General features: G+C 38.6%; 1 protein-coding gene across 1 annotated transcript in view; it reads left to right on the forward strand.

Annotated features, from left to right (window-relative positions):
• Nucleotides 1-18438, forward strand: part of DCC (DCC netrin 1 receptor) — a 1164464-nt gene that overhangs the window by 1107699 nt on the left and 38327 nt on the right. The window contains exons 26-27 of the mRNA XM_036918577.2: nucleotides 486-641; nucleotides 10548-10760. Of these exons, the coding sequence (XP_036774472.2) occupies nucleotides 486-641; nucleotides 10548-10760 (369 nt within the window). The remainder of the gene's footprint in view (nucleotides 1-485; nucleotides 642-10547; nucleotides 10761-18438) is intronic.

Here is an 18438-nt window from a genome sequence, read left to right on the forward strand (position 1 = left end):
AATTCCAAATATGATTATTAAGGATATACCTTGCTTTTTCTCTCTCCAGACTGTCTCTCAAAAGCATTACATTATTTCACAGAGTTAACAGAAAATTCCCATTTCCTCAGTCTACTTTACTCAATATATTAAATTTCTCAACAAACCAACATTTTAATACCATAGTTCTTGCTTAGGAGAAAGAATAAGAAAAAAATAAAACAAAAACCATGAAAGCATAAGGTGTTGTTATGATGGCTTGATTCATTACTTCTTTGAAACCATGGAAAGTTCTAAACCTCATGGTAGTGCCTCATTGTAAGATGTCAGCTGAGTGAGCTGTCTTTTCTAAAGTAAGGAACTTTGTGGAAAGAGAGGTAAGTAAGGAACCTACATGTTGTGATGAAGAGATGCATTGATTTGAAGATGTGAAAGTTTAGCCATTTCCTTTGTGCTTAGTAGATGGACACACAGGATTTTAAAAAATAAACATCTTTGTTTTGCAGCTGTCGTGAGTGCCATTCCTGTGCCAACGCTAGAAAGTGCCCAGTACCCAGGAATCCTTCCGTCTCCCACCTGTGGATACCCCCACCCGCAGTTCACCCTCCGGCCTGTGCCATTCCCAACACTGTCAGTGGACCGAGGTTTCGGAGCAGGAAAAAGTCAGTGGAATGCGTTTTCCTTTCTTTGTACTCAGAACAAATGAATAATGGCCAAGGATGTTTTGTCAAATCTGTAGCATTTTGACGTTCTTATCTCCTGGAAATATTTATCTGTGATTGATCATAGATTGATTTTTCTATGATTTAGGTGCTCAAATTTTCTTTTCCAACAGTCCATCCTTTGGCTCCTGCTCACATGCCTTTGGGCTGATTCCCCAGGACTCTTTCCAGAACAGACTCCACTGACCAAATGAGGAGATATGGGGAAATAAAGATTAACTGGGTCGGTAAAACAATGATGCGATGGATGCTTGAAGTTAATATTTGCTTTTAACTAGGCAATTAATGATCAAGTGACTATCCTCCAACATATTCTTATATAAGTATCTGTTATATTTAAATATATCTCATTGATTCCTGATGAATCAGTACTTGAGTGGATGCTTTCATTTTCTTTAGTTAAATCAGTCATGCAATACCTTTTAATATTTAAGATAAAATTATTGGGGAAAAAAAAGATTTCCACAGTATTTCATTTGTTTTGTTTATTTATTTGTTTGTCTGGCTTTAATGAGATATAACTGACATATAACATTGTCTAAATTTAAGGGGTGCAATGTGTTTATTTGAGACATTCATTTTGCAAAATGATTACTACCATAGAGTTAGCTAACACCTCCATCACATTACATAATAAACATTTCTTTTTGTGGTAAAAAGAAGCGTTTAATTTCTACTTTCCTAGCAAACTTGCAATATATGATACAGCGCTATTAACTATAATCACCATGCTGTACATTAGATCCTTAGAACTTACTCATTTTATAACTGGAGGTTTGTACTCCTTGATAAATCTCCCCTTTTTTCCCCAACCCCCAGCCTGTTGCAACCACTTTTTTAGTCTGTTTGCATGAATTTGGCTTTTTGATTCCACATATAAGTAATAGCATATAATGCTTGTCTTTCTCTGACTTATTTCACTTAGCATAATTCCCTCAAGGTCCATCCATGTAGTCAAAAACATCAGATCATCCCTGTTTCCCATAGCTGAATATATTGTTGTGTTTATATACCACATCTTCTTTATCCATACATCTGCTGAAAGATGTTTAGGTTGTTTCCTTATCTTAGCTTTTGTGAGTAATGCATGATGGACATAGAAGTGCAGATACCTCTTTGAGATCCTGTTTTCACTTCCTTTGGGTATATACTCAGATGTGAGATTACTGGATCATATGGTAGTTCCACTTTTAATTTTTTGAGGAACCACCATATTGTCTTCCATAGTTGCTGTACCAATTTACATTCCCACCAACAGTGCATAAGGTTTCTCTTTTCTCCATATTCTCACCAACACTTACCTCTTTTTGATGACAGCCATTCTAACAGGTGCAAGATAATATCTCATTTGATTTGCATGGTCTCTTATTGAAGAGACTCTCCTTTCCTGCATTTTATATTCTTGGCTTCTTTGTCATAAATGAACTGACAATATATGTATGGATTTATTTCTGGGCTCTCTATCCTGTTCCATTCATCTTTGTGTCTGTTTTTGTATCTGTACTATACTGTTTTGATTACTAAAGCTTTGTAATATAGTTTGAAATCAGGCAGTGTGAACAAAACCTCTAGTTTTGTTCTTCATTCTCAAGATTGCTGTGGCTATCCAGGGTCTTTGTGGTTTCATACAAATTTGGGGATTATTTGTTCTATTTCTGTGAAAAATGGCATTGAAATTTTGATAGAGATTGCATGAATATGTAGATCATTCTGGATAGCTTCGAAATTTTAACAGTATTAATTATTCCAAATCATGGGTATAGAATATCTTTCTTTTTATTTATGTCTTCAATTTATTTCATGAATGCTGTATAGTTTTCAGTATACAAATATGTTACTTCCTTAGTTAAATTTATTCCTAAGTATTTTATCTATTTGATGCAATTATAAGTGAAATTGCTTTCTTAATTTCTCTTTCTGATAGTTCATTTTTAGCATATAGGAACACAACTGATTTCTATAGATTAATTTTGTACCCTGAGGTTAGTATTTCATTTGTTTTAAGGGAAGTAGATATGGAGAGAGACTCTCAAAACATTATGTATACCCTGGTGATTTTTTCTATACCATTTGACTTTTTTTTCTTCAAGCACAGCATTTTTAGATCAATTTTATGGTTCTCTTCTCTTAGTTAAGAACAGGTGACTCAGCAGCTCATGTGAGATAGGAAGTTTCTAATAGATAAGATGATAACAGCAATAAAATAAATTTGTGAGGTAAGCTATATTTTTTTCCAACTCACCTGAGACAGCCCTAAGAAATCATAAATCATCTAGCTGTAGCAAGGTTAGAATTAAAAGGCATCAAAAATCTGCCAAGAGAGAATTAGATTTATTTTCCCTTTCCTCACTGTACATTGTGTCTACAGAATAGAGTTGTATGCAAAAAACTCAAGAAAAAATTGTCTCCCAAACACATTGAAGGGAATTAAGTGAGAAAGATGGGAAAACTCTGACAACCAAAATTTTCTGAATCCCAGGACTACTAGGAAGGTGATTCTAGTCAAAGAATTCAGAGCCTACAAGTCCTTTCTTCAGCTTCTGAAATGAACTCTCCCCAGCAGAAAAGAGAAGTTTATAGTTTTAGTTTTGTTTTCCCCTCATTGGATCATTGTCCACTACTTTCTTTTGATTTCATCAACATTCTCTGACTGTAAAAGAAAGTGTAAGAAGATGTATATAATGGCCTTTACCTGTTCCCTCCAGCAAGATGGAGACCTGCCAAACTTCACTTTTTTTTTATTAGAAATTAATTGTTGTATTTTATTCATGATGTATCCCTGTCATTTCTTTTTCCTTTTTTAATGGCGTAGTTCCTTTGGAAGTCCAACATCACATTTGTTCTTTCTTTTTTCTCTTGATTCGGTATAGCATACAAAATTGTCTCAATGAATCAGGGGCGAAAAGATTCCAACAGTTAAATTTCGATAACAAGGAAAATAATAAAGAAGCTAGTATAAAATGTTCCCCTTCTCCCCCATTGGCCAATACAAGTTTCTTAGAGAAGCTCGATTCCAGTGGGACAGAGAAGTATGTCTCACCCAACATGAACTAGGGAGTTACCAAGGGAAAGGAGGAGAAGATGCTTTGTGAACAATACAGTCTACCCCAGGTTACCACAGACCACCAGGACTTGTCTGTCTCACCGTCTCTCATGTCATTCTGTTTCAAATGCTGTGTTAGTTTCTTTGGACTGCCATAACAAAATAACATAAACTAGTTGTTTTAAAATAACAGAAACTTATTCTCTCAGAGTTCTGGAAGCTAGAAGTCCAAAATTAAGATGTTTTCAGGGTTGTATCCCCTCCAAAACCTCTAGGGAGGGTCTGTCCTTGCCTCTCCCAGTTCTGGGAGCCTTAGGCACCTCTAGGCCTGAGGCAGCATCACAATATCTGTCTCTGTCTTCGTAGGGCTACCGTCCTTCTGCCTGAAGTCCCATAGACCCCAGACCTCTAAGGACATGAATATATGGGGACCAGAGGGCAAACTTGTGGATTAAATTGTGTCCCCCAAAAAGATATATTGACATCCTAACCTCTGATACCTGTGAATGTGATCTGATTTAGAAATAAGATCTCTTCAGATGTCATCAAGTTAAGACAAGTCATGCTGGATTAGTATGAGCCCTAATCCAATATAGCTGGTATACTTATCAGGGAAGAGACCCAGATGCACAGAGAAGATGACCATGTGACAACAGAGGCAGATCTTGGAGTGATACATCCACAAGCCAAGAAAAAATAAATGAGCTAGCATAAAATTTGTTATTATCAGTGGTTGAGGTCCACAGATTTGTTTATATCTATGGTTTAAGTCTTATGGATTACTTGGGTACAGGACTTGGACAAGAGGTAGATGGGGAGTTTGTGTATGTGTGGGGGCAGAGGATATATGGGAAACCTCTGCACCTGCCACTGAATTTTACTGTGAACCTAAAATTGCTCTAAAAAACAAGGTCTAATATTCAATAAAGGGGCCATGGACATACAATGGGGAAATGGCAGTCTCTTCAACAGATGTTGCTGGCAAAACTGGACAGCTACATGTAAGAGAATGAAATTGGATCACTGTGTAACCCCATATACAAAAGTAAATTCAAAATGGATCAAAGACTTGAATGTAAGTCATGAAACCATAAAACTCTTAGAAAAAACATAGGCAAAAATCTCTTAGACATAAACATGAGTGACCTCTTCTTGAACATATCTCCCCGGGCAAGGGAAACAAAAGCAAAAATGAACAAATGGGACTATATCAAGCTGAAAAGCTTCTGTACAGCAAAGGACACCATCAATAGAACAAAAAGGTATCTTACAGTATGGAAGAATATATTCATAAATGACAGATCCAATAAAGGATTGACATCCAAAATATATAAAGAGCTCATACACCTCAACAAACAAAAAGCAAGTAATCCAATTAAAAAATGGGCAGAGGAGCTGAATAGACAGTTCTCAAAAGAAGAAATTCAGATGGCCAACAGACACATGAAAAAATGTTCCACATCGCTTGTCATCAGAGAAATGCAAATTAAAACCACAATGAGATATCATCTCACACCAGTAAGGATGGCTACCATCCAAAAGACAAACAACAACAAATGTTGGCGAGGTTGTGGAGAAAGGGGAACCCTCCTACACTGCTGGTGGGAATGTAAATTAGTTCAACCATTGTGGAAAGCAGTATGGAGGTTCCTCAAAATGCTCAAAATAGAAATACCATTTGACCCAGGAATTCCACTTTTAGGAATTTACCCTAAGAATGCAGCACTCCAGTCTGAAAAAGACAGATGCACCCCTATGTTTATCGCTGCACTATTTACAATAGCCAAGATATGGAAGCAACCTAAATGTCCATCAGTAGATGAACATGTATATGTACACAATGGAATATTACTCAGATATAAGAAAAAAACAGATCCTACCATTTGCAACAGCATGGATGGAGCTAGAGGGTATTATGCTCAATGAAATAAGGCAGGTGGAGAAAGACAAGTACCAAATGATTTCACTCATATGTGGAGTATAAGAACAAAAGAAAACTGAAGGAACAAAACAGCAGCAGAAGCACAGAACCCAAGAATGGACTAACAGTTACCAAAGGGAAAGGGACTGGGGAGGATGGGTGGGAAGGGAGGGATAAGGGCGGGAAAAAAGAAAGGGGGCATTACAATTAACATGTATAGTGTGGGGGGGTCACAGGGAGGGCTGTGCAACACAGAGAAGACAAGTAGTGATTTTACAGCATCTTACTATGCTGATGGACAGTGACTGTGAACGGGTATGGCAGGGGGGACTTGGTGAAGGGGGGAACCTAGTAAACATAATGTCCTTCATGTAATTGTAGATTAATGATACCAAAATAAAATTAATTAAAAAAAAACAAGGTCTATTAGAGATAAATGAATGAATAACTAAATAAGAAAACAAATAAATAAATAAATGAAAGAATAAAGAATATTTCAGTCTTTTTAGGAATTTTAAAAAAAATTTTTTATTTAAAAGTAATGATTAAATAAGGATAGTTATCTATTATTTAATATATAATATGAATTTCAAATATACAACTAGTACGTAAAGTTATATAAATAAAGGATTCATAATTGAGTGCTTAGCTTAGTCATTTTTAAACTTCATATAAAATCAGGAGACATGGACATTCTACTCCTGGTAGATTTCATAGATTTTTTAAATATATATTCAGTCATGCGTAAGTAGTTTTTGAACAAAGCTATGTGCAATGCAAAAGAAATAGGAACTAATATGTGTTGCCAAGTGATTATTTAGAAAAAGAAAAAGCACCCGCTTTTCCAGGAAACTAAATATTCTCTAAATCATTGTCAGAACCAGTTAACTAGCCATTCAGTATCAGTTTCTCCGTGCCTTGGAGAACACTAAACACGCCTGTTCTCTCTGAAGCAGAAAACATTTCATGACTCTGGCTGGAGACATCTTATTAGTCACCTTGAGAAACAGCAAAAGAACACAGGAAAAGAAAAATTTGACTACACCAAGTATGGAGACTCTCCTTCCTCCAAAGTTATCTGGAAAACCTTTCAATTGTATAAAAGATGAGTCACTAATCATTCTGCTCCAAAGCTCTGCTGCTGTCTGAAGTCACAAAGCTGAATTTCTCTCCTGCCATAGGAAAGGAAAGACACAGGATACATTTATAGTGCATTTGCATTATGCACATTTGGTGGTCCATTGATAAAGATTTATATAGTTGTGATGGACAAATATTTCTTCTTCTGCACTTCTGCTCTGAGCCTCAGTAGGCAAACAAACCGTACAGTGCTATATTTTGAAAACTTCAACCAATACAAAATCTTGAGGCCTCATTTCTACAAGTCACTATAGAATTGGTGCACCCTTTCCTCATGTTGGAAACAGGTAGATACTACTAGAGAAGGGTCAATAATTTCTGCTATTCTTTTCAATTTGGACACGGCTTTGTTAGTGAGAAGGCTGGTCAGCTTTATCCATATTATTTTCTGTCCCAGTTCGCCCCCAAATTGGAAATCAACCAACAAATGGGACTTGACCTAGGTAAAATAGGGGGCACCCTGGAGCTCATGGGTTCTTCTGTTTCACGTTTTTAAGAGTTTTCAAAAATCTGGCCCTAAGGATCTGGGATTACTCAGGAATATTGCAGGAGGCTGTTCTTCTGAGATTCATGAGTGAATCTGGTTCCTAGAAATGTTCATGTCTCAAAGTCTTTGCTTAGAGTTATTGGCGTGCTGTATTTCTTTCAAATATTGCTATTTCAGAGAAGAAAAATCCTCTTTCCATTTTTGCAATATTTTTGCCAGTTATTCTGTAGCGATTATTTATGTGTTGGCATTAATTATTATAAAGTGCCTTGGTATTTGACTCTGCTGTGTAATTGTATGCTATTTGTACGATGAATTCCCACTATTTCATCATTGGAAAACGAACGCCTTGGCAGCACATACTTGATTCTCACTTTGCTCTCTGAATTGCAGGTAGGCAGCACTTCGCGGGTGGAAGGAAGTTTTCTTTGCTTTCAGAGCTCTTAGCACAGCTAAATAGCATGTCACTGAGCCAATTTGTTCCACAAAGATGTCCTGAACTGGCCAAATGGGCTCACCCAAAATGGGAGCTTTTCTCTAGGGAAGCAACTGCTATTGTACATTTAAGAATTTTCACTGCATTAAATGACAGCCAGTTCTAAAAAGCATTTCTTTTGCTCCACATAAAGTGTCAGAATTATGCGCTAAGGAAAACCTGTGCCTTCTCCATTGTATTAGGTATTTTGAACAAAACAAAAACAGTCCTTTATGAATGAGCGATGCTTTTGGTCCCCAGGATGGGCCGTCCCGTACCCACCTAGCATGTTTCACTGGGCATTTTCCATTTCACTATGTGTGGTACTAAGGACTGATTCCCCAAAGAGCTGGTCCATCCATGTCAAGCTACTATTCTTTCCCTGAAAGTCGAGAACCACATCTCGGTGCTCTCAGTGGGAATCATGATGACCAATGGAAAACCTGGGGATGGAGGAGAGAATTTTGGGTTTTAGAGATGCTGTCAAGCAATGCCACTGAAAAGAATAAGAATGGCAATGGCCTCAAAAATTCAGTGATGGCATCAGAATTCATGTGAAACTTAGGCTTTTAAGAAACTAGAGAATATCAGAAGAGTAAATGTACATTTTATTAACCCTAAAATCACACTAATATTCTAAGAAAAACATCTTTCATTTAAAAAAGCAGAAAAATAATGGAATAAGAAAACATGAAGGAAGGACTCAAGAAAAGAAAGACATCACACATCTAGTTTTTTAATGGATAAAGCAGTTTTTTGAAATGACATAGATTTATCGCAATCTGTCTTCAATAGAATTACTCAAGGCAGATTTCTGAGGAGAATTGTGAAATTTGTTTCCCTGGAAAGGTATTTTTAATATGATGATATAGATCCTTTAATAAAAACCTGCCCAACTGGTAATGGAGAGGGACCCAGTTATGGGTCCCGACAATTTCTTCTTTCTGATCTACCGCTGAGAGATACTGTATTTCTGTTTGGATAATTGACCATCGGTCACTTTCTCCTTTAGGCTAAATATGAGTCCAGAGAAAAACCTCCATAATTTTCTTTGTCTCTAAAACTATACTCTCAACCATCTAATTACACAGTCTTGACTGAACACAAGTGCAGCCATGTTCCTCTCCCCTTTACACTCTTCCAAGCAGTTCAGCTCCTTATAAACACCCGCCTGAATCCCCCATCCCTTTTGCCCTTATCTCAGAACCTGCATCCCCAAGGATTTACCTTAATGTTTTCCTTGCAGCCCCACATTTTAACCTTGAGATTTTTGCATGCATGTGCCCCTCCCCTCTGTCTGTGATAGCCCTTCCTAGCCTAGAGATAAGGCACTCTGGTCAAACTTCTCTTGCACCCAGAGTTCTATCCAGTTTGTTATCTTGATAACATTTTCCTTATTTGAAGAAATATTTTATCAAGTCTTTGCCCGTTTTCTAGCCCTGGTTGCTCTGTGGCTACTTCCTGTCCTCAGCCAACCCATTATCTCCCCTGCCTCCATCTTTGGATGGGATGAGCCTGAAGGCCTAGTGACCCAGAGGACCTCTAACCCTTTCTGAATATAGAAAAATGAGTTTTAATATCAAATGCCCTCTGAAGGTACATTCCACTTTTGCATATCTTTAATATTATGTCTTGATCTTTGGTATCTTTAATATCTCCTCCCTTCAGCATTATCTGATTTTCTTTCTATCTCCTCTGCCCTTTGCTGACCTCACTGGGCCTCCCAGAGTGCTGTCTCAAAATTATCTCACAAACTAATTACCTAGAAATGTTTCCTGGTTAAAAATTCTCTTTCAAAAGTGAGATGTTAATCTTCTATCACTATGGTTTTTTTTTCAACCTATCCCATAGAACTTCCTTAATCAATAAATGAATCATCAGAAAGACTCTTATTTCATCAACACTTGTACCCACTATGCAGCTCTTCATTTACAGTTTAACCTGGACCTATTGACTTTGAATATGAATGAATAAAGTCAAGTCACAGTGAATCTCTCCTTAGAATGAGAAACTGCTTGGCCAATATTTTAATCTGACTCAACTGTGTTCTCTGGAGAAAAGGTGTGTTTCCGTACACAAAGCCCTCCAAATACGCAAAGGCTGTCACAAATGACTATGTGCAACCTCTCCACTGTAGTAATCTGCCTGAAAATTACACAGTTTGCCATCAAAGAGGAAAAATTGCAATTCTCTATTCAGGCAAGTTGTTCCAGCAAAGTCATCTCATGTAACTTTTGAGCTGAATGTGCTCCCAGTTTGTTATGGAAGATAATGATAGTGGGTATTATTTGTATCATTTTATTAGCAAAGCCTTGAAAACTGGTAACTCTGATTTGTTTGACAGTTGACATGGCATGTTTAAATCACAGAAAAATTGGCATATTGGCTGTTAGATAATAATGCAGCTGTAGCTGGGTTTGGTACATTGAATTTCACTGACAATACTACTTATGAAAGGAGAAATAACTCTTTTTTCTCGCTTCATCACTTATGATTACAGGGCTCAGCTAGTTCAGGCAATATGGTCGGTGCTGTATATATTTGGCTACTCTTCCCGAAAATCCCTGTCCTGCTGACTCTATTTCTACTGTTTAAAGGGGCAGGGCTATCATACCCCGTAAGTTTGGAAAGGAAGAAGAATGAGGATGTTCCTAACTTGAGGAAGACATTGTCCAGATCCTGATATGTATGTCTGGACTGATCTGGGGACCCTTCAGCTGACTTAGGGAGAACAAGTTTAGTCCTGGAATAATAAATGGCTTTTCTTGTCTCCACTGTAGCAGTGAATGATGCACCTACGACCCAGCAGCCATCCATGTTGCCCCCAGCGCAGCCTGAGCATCCCAGCGGTGAGGAGGCACCAAGCAGAACCATCCCCACGGCCTGTGTTCGACCAACTCATCCACTGCGCAGCTTTGCTAACCCCTTGCTACCTCCACCAATGAGTGCAATAGAACCGAAAGTCCCTTACACACCTCTTTTATCCCAGCCAGGTAAGGTGCCTGTGTGTTCACACATACAGTAGTTGTTATTATCGGTGCCTCTATTTAAGTGTCACGAGGGTTTCTGAGAAGGCTGGATGCAGTCTTTCTTTTCAACATTGACTTGCGCCTGGCATGCTCATGTCTGTTTCTGACGTTTGCAGTGCAGCTCTCAAGAATTTGCCTTACAAGCAAGTGGCTGGTTGTAGGGGCCTTTTACTCCTCTGGAAAACTGGTCATTAACCCTGAACACTAGTTAGGTGCCATTAACATGTGCAGTAGGTATGCCCACTAGAGAATGCTGGAGAAGCTCCTGGTTCTTTAGTCTGCCACATGCACCCTAGCATTAAGGCTAGACTCCAAGACTAGAGTTAAAAGTATAAAAGTCTGCAATACCACTTTTTAGAGAAATGTATGTAGCCTCATAATTCTACTTTGTGTTCTTCAGTAGTCATCTTCTAGGGGGTGTTGTTTCAGAGTTCCAGAGCCAGAAAGGAGTGTCATACCCAGTGCAAAGTCCAACTTCCTAATTTTAAAAATAAAGAAGCCAAAACTTAGATAGATAGGAAGTGACATCTGTATGATGCCCTTCTAACAAAATCAAATGGCAGAGATGAGAACCAGAGTCCTTAATCTCCAATGCAGTGCTCACTTTATTACTCAGCTGGTGTCCAGTAGGGCTGCACCGGAACTTCTCATTGTTTCTGTTCAGGATTAAAGATGAGAAGGGTACATAGAGAGGAAGAGGAGAAGAAGAAAGCAGGGGAGGGCTTGGGGTTGAGGTGCAGGACATAGAGTGAAAAATAGGTCAATAGATAGATAAGTAGATATGTAAAGATAAAAAACTATGTAATGCTTAAAATCATTTGGAATATTAGATTAACTCGTAACAACCCAGTATATCAGGAATAAGATAGTAAAGTACAGTGGTTCCAAGTAAATAGTGGAGCCCCTCTTAACAAACACAGGCAGCTGGACTGACCAGTCTGCCATTGTGCTAATTCTTTTGAGTAAGTTTCTGTTACTCAAATCCACACCCAGAGTGATTTTAGTCACTGCATTATTACATAAGCCCCATGATGACTGCAAAAACCAGGGAAAATAAGACTGGAATTATGAATATTATCTTTATTTTGATATTAAGAATACATCGTTCCTGGAATCATATTAATTGCTTTCTGTGCACATCATCTTTGGTCTTCTCACCACCCAGATGGGGTGTAGTATGGATGCTCAGCCACCAGGCCCTGGGAGGTGGGGTGGAGCACAGGAGGGGTGCAGATTCCATCCCTTGGATGTACACTGCACCAGATCTTGGCAGGAGGGGGTCTCCTATGACACAAGGGCTCAAGGCAGGTCATGACTTGGTTTCACAGAAGATCACTCTTCTAACATGAAAGAAGCAGGTCTGTATTGTCCCAGCCCCTCTCTCTGTCCCCCATATATACATATTACACACATACACACACACACACACACACACACACACAACACACACACACACACACACAGTGAGGAGGGTCTGCTATTGTACTTTGCCCCAAACCTATGAGGTCCTTGCTAATGGATATAGGAACAACTTGAAGCAAGAAAATTCATTAATGAAATTCTCCTATCAAGAGCATACTGCCTGGTGATTGCTGGCTGCCCTCTGTTTCCCACTGCAATACCACCAAGAGAAAAGATCTTGGAGGAGGCTGGTATCCAGGACAGATGGCAGTTTAATTTACAATAACTAACCTTTATGAACAAGTGCTGTATGACTGACAGGCTTCTGAAGACTTGCAACATGACATTCGATCCTCAAACCAACCTTGTGAGGTATAGCTGCTTTCTTGACCCCATGGATATGGGAATTGGGACCCAGAGAGTTTAAGTAGCAGCTTTAAGTCCACACAGCTAGTGAATGACGCATCTTTTCCCACTTTTTTTGACCGTGGGAATCATGAGTTGTGGAATTTTAGGAACTCATATGTGCCTCTTAGTTTATATGTAATTTAATAACAAAGACAAAGGTAAATTTTAAGAAACCTATTAAAGTAAGTCATTCCAGAACTGATTTTAAAAATGGGAAACATCTGAATTAATTCTGAGTTGAAGAATACCACCTCCTCACAAGCCTTCTTCACTCACATTTTAATAAGGAAACGTAAGAAATGTAGCTATTTTATACTGAAGAATACCAATTTTTTATATCAAAACACTAAAGTGCTATCGTATAGTACTTTATACTTAAGAACTAGTCTCTCTACTTAGAAGGATTTTTTAAATAACTTATTATACAGAGAAAAACTGAAAATGATATTCTGAAGTCCATTTTAAACAAAAATTTTACTGTGGTAATAACGTTTGGTTTGGAACACAAGGTTTGCAAATCAACCCCTGCGCCAGACATCTGTGATAACAAAAAATGACCCCAAAGAACCCTAGTTGTAGAAACATCTGAGGAGAAGCAGAACTAAGCACTGGCTTTCTTATTTACTAGTTACTATTTTCTTCTAGTTAACAACAATAAAGCTGCCTTAAACAAAGTCTGACACAATGTAGCATACATGAGTGTATTATGTCTTTAAAAGATGGGACATACAGTCCAATCTTATCTGTACCACTATCCTTTCAAATAATAAGCGCATCTGAAGAGCCGTTTCTCCAATCCCACGTCATGTGTCAAGATCTCATTTTCTTTCACTTCCATTGTATGTTTACGAGCCCTCTTTTGTTTTGCTGTTATTCTTGTTTTTATTTGAACTGTTTCTTACAAACCATCTCTTCTTTCATTTTTCCCCTTTAAGTGTCCCCCCACTCCTCACCTCTCCCCCTCACCTTGAGGCATACCCTGCCAGCACTTTGGAATTATTAAATGTTTTTTCCTTTCATTCTTCTCCTTCCTTGTGTTCCTGTGATTCCTGTTCATTTCATAACGTCTTACCTCATGATTTTCAAATAAGTTCTCCCTGCAGTGCTCCTGACACATGGTAAATAGTAGCTTTTAAGAAAGGGCTGATGTTTACTTATTCTAATAGAAAAAGAAAATTAGCAGACTGACAAATGTATTAGCTGTGACATTAACTACATGCTTCTTAGCCTAAAAGATGAAATACTCAGGCTTTCAACAAATTCTAATTCTCAGAAAATCATTACTTCAGTCAAACTGATTGATGAAGTAAAGTCATTCTCTTGTCGGCTTAAAAAAAATAAAACACCTCAAATAATTTCACTCCGGATTCCACAATGAAGGACTGCGTAATTGCTAATGAATTTATCTTTACTTACCACAAGCAAATTGCTTTAGAATATGATAATGTGAGGCGCTGCTATAATTTTTAAAGAACATGCCAAATGAGAAGCTGCTTCTGCTTTGAAGTCGTTGACATTAGGATCAATGAGGATGCTCGTCCCCCACTTGAATTCCTGTATGTGTTTTTTCGTGGGCAGTGGCGTGGATCTCTGCCTCGGTTTGCCTTCCAGTAAGTCCTGCAGAGCTGTTCCCAGCAGTTTTACATGAGATATAACACATCGCATATTATGCCGTAACGATCTCCATGGAGTTGCAGAGAATTTTGCAGTATTTCTATAGTAACTGCTAATTAGAAAGTCATCCTGTTGTCATAACGACTAAAATTCTGCCTACCCGAAAACACAGATCCATTCCTCCATTTTTTTTCCTTCCACCTGCTGTGTTAGGCTGAATTCAGCCTAATAGACTAATGTATTTTATGGTATTTCTTACAATTTCATCATCACCTCGTGATAAAGTGGTTCCGTTTCTCAATGCTTCATCAAGAGACATGAGTAACTGTGCAGTCTTTACACATTTCAGGGAGGCTGTAATCACTGCACTTTGCAAATCACAGATGTGGACATATAAGTGATTTGGCTTAGTCCCCTTTCAGGTTAAATAGAAAATGTTTGATGGAGTGTTGGGCTTATAGCATTATAGATTTGACATAAATTCTACAAAGGGCCAAGATAGGGTATTTTTTTTTCTTCACTAGTGAAGCTTCCTTTTAGCTGTGAAATGATCAGCTGCACTTTAAATGAACCTGGATTAGGAGACCATTTGTCTTCTGGGGCCATACTTCTTAAGGAAAAGAAAATGTAACCTCTTAAATAGTGCCTTTTATATCGTAGCATTGTTTTACAACATTAGCCTCCTGGAGTTCTTGCATCTCTGTAAAGGGACATATGTGCTATATTGTCCTCCATTTATACATTGCATTTCTACACATTTTTATTTATAAAAGCAAAAACCTATAACATTCTGATCTTTTCAGTCTTCTAGGGATCAATGTGTCAGAGGACATGACAAGACCAAAACTCACTTCATTGTACTGCGAAATTGAGTTTGATTTTCCCTCTGCAAATTGTGGCATGTGCTACAATTTGTCTGAGGACTGAGGACAAGGAGTGGGTGGAGGTGGCTGACAGTGGACAGAAAAGGCATTTGATTTATATTTATGGCTGGTTGGGAAATCATGTGTTCCCTCTATAACCTGATCTTTTTGGCAGGCCTCATTTCAGTAAATATGCTACCACAAGAAACTGCCAATAAACTACTGCAGTATATTAATACAATTGCTTTCCCTGAGCCACTTGTAGGCCACCGTGGGCGGTGTTCATCAAGGATACCACATGAGTGTCCCTTTGCTGAAATCAGTCACAGGCTGAGGTCATGGGAGCTCAGACATCCCTTAGCAAGTGAAACAAGAGGGTGACTTTCAGGCCGGTCAGATCAAATAAATCACTGGCACAGCTAAGTAGGAAAGATGTGCTGATTTTATGTTAATGAAGCTAACAGCACCTATCAATTCTAGAGTAGAAAATTATACTACCTCCTGTTAAATTTCATCTCCTGAAGCTCATCTGTGTTTTTTGTTTGTTCTGAAAGTAGCTCCTTGAAATTGTCCTGTTCTCCTTCCTAACAGACATATAGAGAGGTAGATAGATATAGGTACATAGATATAAATATAAATTTTTAATAGATGAAATTTGTTTTGATTTGATCTAGTCATCAGAAGTTACCAAGTTATCCATTGGAAAACATAATTAAGTCAAGTTTGCCTTTTATATCGCCAGTATTTGTGACTCTGAACCTACAACGTATTTATTGAAAAAAGCACCACTTCCTCTAGTATTGTGTTCCAGTATTTAAATAGGAAAGAGCTCTGTTAATTGCGTCAAAGAGAGCGAAGTGATACTTAGGGGAGAGTTTATGAGGCAGCTGTGTGATTGGTGCCTCATTTATAAATGACAAAGCTGAGGCCTAAAATGGTTACACAGTGTGCCCAAGGTCAAAAGTTGAGCTAATGGCTAAGTTTAAAGGATTCAGGGAAATACAACATTGAAGAGAAACAAAGGGTTTTATTTACCTTTTTGTGGTATAAATAGTTGACCTTTTTTTCCCTCTAAGAGGGCTTCTAGGATGATCCGAGCTATTAAATATCCCCTAAAAAGAATTGTTTTATAGCAGATAGGTTCAGTTACTTAGCTTAGTATTTGAGTAAATGTTTTATGCCTTCCATTGTAGACTAGGTGGAGTAAAGAAGTTACAGCAAGACTAGTGACTAGCCAGGAACTCCAGAATAGCTCCAGTCTGTATTGACCTCTCCTGTCCAACCTGCCAGTACTATATGAAGGCAAAGAGCGGGGAGCTGACATCTCTTGCTTTCTGCACCATGCACCATGAATGGCCAGGGCCTTGGAGTCCAAAAATGAAAATAAAGATGAGCAGAAGGAAGTGTAAAATGAAGATAGAAGTTAAGGCACATGAAAATATCACTCTGATTGTGGGTTAGAGAATGTGATGGTCAATGAGAGTGAAAAATGAACAGCTGGTATTTTTTTTAGGATTGGTGAAAGATATTGGGAGATGGGAGTAGATTTTGACAGTTGAATCAAAATTTGAATCCTTCTGATCAAACTTTTGCCGAGCTTTTAAAAAATGAAAGGAAATACTGTAGCAGGAATTGCTAGATCATATATAAAATTGAGGTTAATTATCAACTTAATACATTAAACTCTAAGGTTAAAGGTGTGAGTTGCCATCTAGAAATCATAAGAGAAAACTAAGAAAAATAAATTTTCAGAATTTTATTACCTAGTGTTGGATTCTCCCAGAGGAGGACGCCGCCCCAAATCACTCACGGAAGGCGTCTCTTGATGCAACAAGCAAGAGGAATTTATTCAGAGGCCAGCTAGCTGGGGTCCATGCGTTAGCCCGACGCAGCGGGTCTCAACGAGGACCCCGAACTCACAAAGCCAGAAGTTTTTATAGCATTTTCAAAGGGGCAGTATTTTCTACAGTCACAATACAGTGTTTTTTTTTCATAGACACATAAATTTTCGGCTGACGCCTCATCCTGGGGGTCTGGTTAGATAAAATCACTTTCGGAATGTTTAGGGTGGTTCTAGCAAGATAAGCTTAACTGATTGAGGTTGGCTAACTAAAGGTCACTACAATTAACACTGGCTGACTAACTTGTTTTTCAAAGTTCTAGTAATTTTTCTCCTAGGTTAGAAAATGGTGTTTGAGCCTTTAAGATGGCTGTGCTTATGCTAACTTTTGATTCTTCAGGTTCTACATTTCCCCACTTCTCTTTAAGGGCATTCCAATCATGGAATGTTTGTATCTTCTTGTTGGGTGAGTGAATAATATTGTTGCTTCAACATTAGTACATGAACGGCACTTACTCTTTCTCTAACAAAAGTTATCAGCCGATTCAATATGCAGGGTCCTAAAGTGAGGAGCAACACAAAGATGAGTAAGGGCCCAGCCAGAGTGGATATCAAGTTCGTAAACCACGGGGACCTAGTGAACCAAGATTCAAATAGCCCTTGGCCGGCTTCTCGTTCTCTCTTTCTCTGGTCTAGCCTCTCCCTAAGCTTTGACATTGAATCTCTTACTATTCTGGAATGGTCTGCATAAAAGCAGCATTCTTCCTTTAAAGCTGCACACAATCCTCCTTCTTTTAGAAACAGCAGATCCAGCCCTCGTCTGTTCTGCAAGACTACTTCAGAGAGGGAAGTCAGAGATTCTTCAAGTTTAGTAATGGATTGCTCTATGGTTTTTAGGTCTTCATCAATAGCTGTCCTTAGTCCCTCATAATGTTGGTTCCCTTGGATAATAGCGGCTGTCCCTGTTCCTACTCCGGCTGCGACTCCTATCCCTAACAACACAGCTAAGGTCAGCAAGACCGGCTCCCTCCTATATCTATGCCTAGGTTCAAATTCAGCTACGAATGAGAGGTCATCATGATACATCAACCTGGGCACCAGCTGAACCATAATACAGAAATCGCGGGAGGAGTTGAAGGCAGAAGTAGAGACACATGGGGTCACTCCAGTGTTACAAGCCCACCACCCTTCGGGAGGAGGGACTAAATACTCATTTTCACCTGAGGAGGTCACAGCTATGGTTTCATTACACAAAGCTTTATGGGTGGGGGGGACTGAACTTAAACATTTTCCTCTTCCAGTTACTTCAGTCAGAGTTAGCTTCTTGTGGCTTCCCCAGCTACAGATCTCGTGACGGGTTATCCTGTTAAAACTGCCTAACAATCCCAATCCTTCATAATAAGGCGGCCCAGAAGAGAAACACAACCAACAGGATTCAGTAGTGTTAGGGTTGGTGGTATTTAAGACCTGAAAAGCCCCTTCAAAGAGGTTGAGAAGGCGTTGTCCGGTGCCAGGA

This window comes from Manis pentadactyla, chromosome 6 (genome assembly GCF_030020395.1).
Source record: "Manis pentadactyla isolate mManPen7 chromosome 6, mManPen7.hap1, whole genome shotgun sequence".
In the NCBI taxonomy this organism is placed as follows: Eukaryota; Metazoa; Chordata; class Mammalia; order Pholidota; family Manidae; genus Manis; species Manis pentadactyla.